The sequence below is a fragment of the Cherax quadricarinatus genome, chromosome 42 (genome assembly GCF_038502225.1).
Source record: "Cherax quadricarinatus isolate ZL_2023a chromosome 42, ASM3850222v1, whole genome shotgun sequence".
Classification (NCBI taxonomy): Eukaryota; Metazoa; Arthropoda; class Malacostraca; order Decapoda; family Parastacidae; genus Cherax; species Cherax quadricarinatus.
Window position 1 is genome coordinate 19697343 of NC_091333.1, and position 7500 is coordinate 19704842.

Here is a 7500-nt window from a genome sequence, read left to right on the forward strand (position 1 = left end):
GCGTGGTCTGGCTGGTGGACCAGGGTAGTAGCTACCAGTGTGGTCTGGTTGGTGGACCAGGGTAGTAGCTACCAGTGTGGTCTGGTTGGTGGACCAGGGTAGTAGCTACCAGTGTGGTCTGGTTGGTGGACCAGTGTAGTAGCTACCAGTGTGGTCTGGTTGGTGGACCAGTGTAGTAGCTTCCAGTGTGATCTGGTTGGTGGACCAGGGTAGTAGCTACCAGTGTGGTCTGGTTGGTGGACCAGGGTAGTAGCTACCAGTGTGGTCTGGTTGGTGGACCAGGGTAGTAGCTACCAGTGTGGTCTGGTTGGTGGACCAGGGTAGTAGCTACCAGTGTGGTCTGGTTGGTGGACCAGGGTAGTAGCTACCAGTGTGGTCTGGGTGGTGGACCAGGGTAGTAGCTACCAGTGTGGTCTGGCTGGTGGACCAGGGTAGTAGCTACCAGTGTGGTCTGGCTGGTGGACCAGGGTAGTAGCTACCAGTGTGGTCTGGTTGGTGGACCAGGGTAGTAGCTGCCAGTGTGGTCTGGTTGGTGGACCAGGGTAGTAGCTACCAATGTGGTCTGGTTGGTGGACCAGGGTAGTAGCTACCAGTGTGGTCTGGTTGGTGGACCAGGGTAGTAGCTACCAGTGTGGTCTGGTTGGTGGACCAGGGTAGTAGCTACCGGTGTGGTCCGGTTGGTGGACCAGGGTAGTAGCTACCAGTGTGGTCTGGTTGGTGGACCAGGGTAGTAGCTACCAGTGTGGTCTGGTTGGTGGACCAGGGTAGTAGCTACCAGTGAGGTCTGGTTGGTGGACCAGGGTAGTAGCTACCAGTGTGGTCTGGTTGGTGGACCAGTGTAGTAGCTGCCAGTGTGGTCTGGTTGGTGGACCAGTGTAGTAGCTACCAGTGTGGTCTGGTTGGTGAACCAGTGTAGTAGCTACCAGTGTGGTCTGGTTGGTGGACCAGTGTAGTAGCTACCAGTGTGGTCTGGTTGGTGAACCAGTGTAGTAGCTACCAGTGTGGTCTGGTTGGTGGACCAGTGTAGTAGCTACCAGTGTGGTCTGGTTGGTGGACCAGTGTAGTAGCTACCAGTGTGGTCTGGTTGGTGGACCAGTGTAGTAGCTACCAGTGTGGTCTGGTTGGTGGACCAGTGTAGTAGCTACCAGTGTGGTCTGGTTGGTGGACCAGTGTAGTAGCTACCAGTGTGGTCTGGTTGGTGGACCAGTGTAGTAGCTACCAGTGTGGTCTGGTTGGTGGACCAGTGTAGTAGCTACCAGTGTGGTCTAGTTTGTGGACCAGTGTAGTAGCTACCAGTGTGGTCTGGTTGGTGGACCAGGGTAGTAGCTACCAGTGTGGTCTGGTTGGTGCACCATGGTAGTAGGTACCAGTGTGGTCTGGTTGGTGGACCAGGGTAGTAGCTACCAGTGTGGTCTGGTTGGTGGACTAGGGTAGTAGCTACCAGTGTGGTCTGGTTGGTGGACCAGGGTAGTAGCTACCAGTGTGGTCTGGTTGGCGGACCAGGTTAGGAGCTACCAGTGTGGTCTGGTTGGTGGTCCAGGGTAGTAGCTACCAGTGTGGTCTGGTTGGTCCACCAGGGAAGTATCTACCAGTGTGGTCTGGTTGGTGCACCATGGTATTAGCTACCAGTGTGGTCTGGTTCGTGGACCAGGGTAGTAGCTACCAGTGTGGTCTGGTTGGTGGACCAGGGCAGTAGCTACCAGTGTGGTCTGGTTGGTTGACCAGGGTAGTAGCTACCAGCGTGGTCTGGCTGGTGGACCAGGGTAGTAGCTACCAGTGTGGTCTGGTTGGTGGACCAGGGTAGTAGCTACCAGTGTGGCCTGGTTGGTGGACCAGGGTAGTAGCTACCAGTGTGGTCTGGTTGGTGGACCAGTGTAGTAGCTACCAGTGTGGTCTGGTTGGTGGACCAGTGTAGTAGCTTCCAGTGTGATCTGGTTGGTGGACCAGGGTAGTAGCTACCAGTGTGGTCTGGTTGGTGGACCAGGGTAGTAGCTACCAGTGTGGTCTGGTTGGTGGACCAGGGTAGTAGCTACCAGTGTGGTCTGGTTGGTGGACCAGGGTAGTAGCTACCAGTGTGGTTTGGTTGGTAGACCAGGGTAGTAGCTACCAGTGTGGTCTGGTTGGTGGACCAGGGTAGTAGCTACCAGTGTGGTCTGGTTGGTGGACCAGGGTAGTAGCTACCAGTGTGGTCTGGTTGGTGGACCAGGGTAGTAGCTACCAGTGTGGTCTGGTTGGTGGACCAGGGTAGTAGCTACCAGTGTGGTCTGGTTGGTGGACCAGGGTAGTAGCTACCAGTGTGGTCTGGTTGGTGAACCAGGGTAGTAGCTACCAGTTTGGTCTGAGTGGTGGACCAGGGTAGTGGCTACCAGTGTGGTCTGACTGGTGGACCAGGGTAGTAGCTACCAGTGTGGTCTGAGTGGTGGACCAGGGTAGTAGCTACCAGTGTGGTCTGACTGGTGGACCAGGGTAGTAGCTACCAGTGTGGTCTGACTGGTGGACCAGGGTAGTAGCTACCAGTGTGGTCTGGTTGATGGACCAGGGTAGTAGCTACCAGTGTGGTCTGGTTGGTGGACCAGGGTAGTAGCTACCAGTGTGGTCTGGTTTGTGGACCAGGGTAGTAGCTACCAGTGTGGTCTGGTTGGTGGACCAGGGTAGTAGCTACCAGTGAGGTCTGGTTGGTGGACCAGGGTAGTAGCTACCAGTGTGGTCTGGTTGGTGGACCAGTGTAGTAGCTACCAGTGTGGTCTGGTTGGTGAACCAGTGTAGTAGCTACCAGTGTGGTCTGGTTGGTGGACCAGTGTAGTAGCTACCAGTGTGGTCTGGTTGGTGAACCAGTGTAGTAGCTACCAGTGTGGTCTGGTTGGTGGACCAGTGTAGTAGCTACCAGTGTGGTCTGGTTGGTGGACCAGTGTAGTAGCTACCAGTGTGGTCTGGTTGGTGGACCAGTGTAGTAGCTACCAGTGTGGTCTGGTTGGTGGACCAGTGTAGTAGCTACCAGTGTGGTCTGGTTGGTGGACCAGTGTAGTAGCTACCAGTGTGGTCTGGTTGGTGAACCAGTGTAGTAGCTACCAGTGTGGTCTGGTTGGTGGACCAGTGTAGTAGCTACCAGTGTGGTCTGGTTGGTGAACCAGTGTAGTAGCTACCAGTGTGGTCTAGTTTGTGGACCAGTGTAGTAGCTACCAGTGTGGTCTGGTTGGTGGACCAGGGTAGTAGCTACCAGTGTGGTCTGGTTGGTGCACCATGGTAGTAGGTACCAGTGTGGTCTGGTTGGTGGACCAGGGTAGTAGCTACCAGTGTGGTCTGGTTGGTGGACTAGGGTAGTAGCTACCAGTGTGGTCTGGTTGGTGGACCAGGGTAGTAGCTACCAGTGTGGTCTGGTTGGCGGACCAGGTTAGGAGCTACCAGTGTGGTCTGGTTGGTGGTCCAGGGTAGTAGCTACCAGTGTGGTCTGGTTGGTCCACCAGGGAAGTATCTACCAGTGTGGTCTGGTTGGTGCACCATGGTATTAGCTACCAGTGTGGTCTGGTTCGTGGACCAGGGTAGTAGCTACCAGTGTGGTCTGGTTGGTGGACCAGGGCAGTAGCTACCAGTGTGGTCTGGTTGGTTGACCAGGGTAGTAGCTACCAGCGTGGTCTGGCTGGTGGACCAGGGTAGTAGCTACCAGTGTGGTCTGGTTGGTGGACCAGGGTAGTAGCTACCAGTGTGGCCTGGTTGGTGGACCAGGGTAGTAGCTACCAGTGTGGTCTGGTTGGTGGACCAGTGTAGTAGCTACCAGTGTGGTCTGGTTGGTGGACCAGTGTAGTAGCTTCCAGTGTGATCTGGTTGGTGGACCAGGGTAGTAGCTACCAGTGTGGTCTGGTTGGTGGACCAGGGTAGTAGCTACCAGTGTGGTCTGGTTGGTGGACCAGGGTAGTAGCTACCAGTGTGGTCTGGTTGGTGGACCAGGGTAGTAGCTACCAGTGTGGTTTGGTTGGTAGACCAGGGTAGTAGCTACCAGTGTGGTCTGGTTGGTGGACCAGGGTAGTAGCTACCAGTGTGGTCTGGTTGGTGGACCAGGGTAGTAGCTACCAGTGTGGTCTGGTTGGTGGACCAGGGTAGTAGCTACCAGTGTGGTCTGGTTGGTGGACCAGGGTAGTAGCTACCAGTGTGGTCTGGTTGGTGGACCAGGGTAGTAGCTACCAGTGTGGTCTGGTTGGTGGACCAGGGTAGTAGCTACCAGTGTGGTCTGGTTGGTGAACCAGGGTAGTAGCTACCAGTTTGGTCTGAGTGGTGGACCAGGGTAGTAGCTACCAGTGTGGTCTGACTGGTGGACCAGGGTAGTAGCTACCAGTGTGGTCTGAGTGGTGGACCAGGGTAGTAGCTACCAGTGTGGTCTGACTGGTGGACCAGGGTAGTAGCTACCAGTGTGGTGTGACTGGTGGACCAGGGTAGTAGCTACCAGTGTGGTCTGGTTGATGGACCAGGGTAGTAGCTACCAGTGTGGTCTGGTTGGTGGACCAGGGTAGTAGCTACCAGTGTGGTCTGGTTTGTGGACCAGGGTAGTAGCTACCAGTGTGGTCTGAGTGGTGGACCAGTGTAGTAGCTACCTGAGGCATGCAAAGAGTACGTAATCTTTATTCGGCGCATGTACACACCCTCATTGAAAGGCTATCTCCCCCAACCAGCGAACCAGGTGCTAAGGGTTAATGATGGGGCCCCATCGTTCAATCAGTACCCAGGTTCCAGCCAATGAGAAGATGGTTTTGGCAATCGCAGAGGTGATGTGGGCACCACACACCTGTCTGCCCTTGTCATTCACATCCTAGAGCTGGTTGAAGCACGGTGTGCTCTCTAGTGGCTTCTATTCTGCCTTGCTTACCGTGGAGTGCACTAATACCTATTGTTGTACATAGTGTATATAGTGTACATACTTCTGTTCTAAATTGGTGAAGGATAATATAAGTCAAAAGTTTTTCTGCTGTGTTTATTTTGCTCCCTTTACACCCAGGATAACAGGCCTTTGGGAGTACCAGTGTGGTCTGGTTGGTGGACCAGGGTAGTAGCTACCAGTGTGGTCTGGTTGGTGGACCAGGGTAGTAGCTACCAGTGTGGTCTGGTTGGTGGACCAGGGTAGTAGCTACCAGTGTGGTCTGGTTGGTGGACCAGGGTAGTAGCTACCAGTGTGGTCTGGTTGGTGGACCAGGGTAGTAGCTACCAGTGTGGTCTGGTTGGTGGACCAGGGTAGTAGCTACCAGTGTGGTCTGGTTGGTGGACCAGGGTAGTAGTGACTAGTGTGATGGTCTGAGCGGCGAGGGAACAGTGAACTACACTGGAGGTTGATAAGACTCACCTGGGAGTGGTGGGAGGGGAGTGCAGGTACTGTGGTAGCTGGCACCCTGGGTGTGGCTGCTGGCACCCTGGGTGTGGCTGCTGGCACCCTGGGTGTGGCTGCTGGCACCCTGGGTGTGGCTGCTGGCACCCTGGGTGTGGCTGCCTGCGAACCATAAAATGAAATCACGACTTCAGATGTAAATAATGATAAATAACAATAATCATAGTAATAACTAATAATAACTATAATAACTCTAACTACAATAATAAGAAGAATATAATTATATTAATAATTAATTTCCCACTGTCTTTTTCTTTCTTTCAAAACTCTCGTTCCTAACTTGAGACAGTCTTATCGCTCAAATTTCAACTTTTCAACATTGATTCATTGCACTAGAGTGATAATTCTTGCAGGTGTTAGTGTGTGCAAGTACCCAGGGAAGACAGTTATACAGTCCAAGCTTCCTGGCATGGGCAGGATAACTTTCAAAATCCTCTTCTGCTTGGCTGCAATCATTCAAAAAAGATGTATCGTAATTTGACAAGAGCGATCAGTAGTTCTGGACACACACTTGACAGTTTTAGCTGCAAACCGGTGTGAAATACCTTCACCTTAAAATCACATTGAATACATTGGACCAGACCCTGGTCGGGACAGTACCGGTGAACCACATTCAGTCCTGTGTAAATATATGACTCAGAGAGCCGCCAGGATGATAAATTAGACACTTGTGCAACACTTGGGGTATCGATGTGTTCAGTCCATCAGTCTTATCAAGACTGATGGACTGATCACATCGACTCCAGGCTGAGGGACTGATTACCTCAAACTCCTGATCCCCAACCATTCTTCTCTGTACTGGACTGAGGAAGCCACTGGTTGGCGAAACGTTTTCACAATGAAGATACTCCAAATGTTTCACAAATGGCTAATTTATGGCAGGTGAATGTAGTTCATCTGAACAACTTCTATCCTGAAGGACTGACGAACATTATAGACAGGATAATACCGTAAATACAGTTTAAGCAGCAGCAACCTTGACGGTTTACTAACAGCGAGAAATAATGGAATTGAAGAATTCTGAGCAATAACTGGATAAGGCCTCTTCCGACAGGCTTCAAACCTACATAATATTAAAAGAAACTGATAACGTTGTTTGGATAGGGGTTCAGGATCAAGGGAAAATAGGACTTTCAAGACGCAGAGTATTTGAGAAGTGGACTGTTTTGAGGGAATGATGGAGGAAGATTCAATACACAGCTTCAAGAGTACGATAAGGACCAAGAAGCCAGAAGTCAGTGATGCTGATCAAAGTGGTCTAGGAGGCGGAGCCCAGAGCTAAGTCTCGACCAACGCAAATATAATTCGATGAATACACACACAGAATACACACACACACACACACACACAGAACACACACACACACACACACACACACACACACAGAACACACACACACACAGAAAACACACACACACACACAGAACACACACACACACACACACACAGAACACACACACACACACACACACAGAACACACACACACAGAACACACACACACAGAACACACACACACACACACACACACACACACACACACAGAACACACACACACACAGAACACACACACACACAGAACACACACACACACACACACAGAACACACACACACACACACACACACACACACACACACACAGAACACACACACACACACACAGAACACACACACACACACACACAGAACACACACACACACACACACAGAACACACACACACACACACACAGAACACACACACACAGAACACACACACACAGAACACACACACACACACACACACACACACACAGAACACACACACAGAACACACACACACACAGAACACACACACACACACACACACAGAACACACACACACAGAACACACACACACACACACCCAGAACACACACACACACACAGAACACACACACACACAGAACACACACACACACACACACACACACACACACACACACACACACACAAACAACACACACAGAACACACACACACACACACACACACACACACACACACACACACACTACTACTACTACTACTTAGTAGGAAAAATCCAGTCTGAGGGACATAAGGTGATAATTGCAGTAATGTACAACCCACCACAGAACTGCAGGAGGCCAAGA

The 7500-nt window shown here is 51.8% G+C and overlaps 1 protein-coding gene across 2 annotated transcripts in view; it reads right to left on the minus strand.

Moving 5' to 3' along the window:
- LOC128695541 (cyclin-dependent kinase 12) overlaps positions 1-7500 on the minus strand; it is a 495961-nt gene that overhangs the window by 353963 nt on the left and 134498 nt on the right. For both annotated transcript variants that reach the window (XM_070093396.1, XM_070093395.1), the window contains exon 5: positions 5330-5473. In XM_070093396.1, the coding sequence (XP_069949497.1) occupies positions 5330-5473 (144 nt within the window). The remainder of the gene's footprint in view (positions 1-5329; positions 5474-7500) is intronic.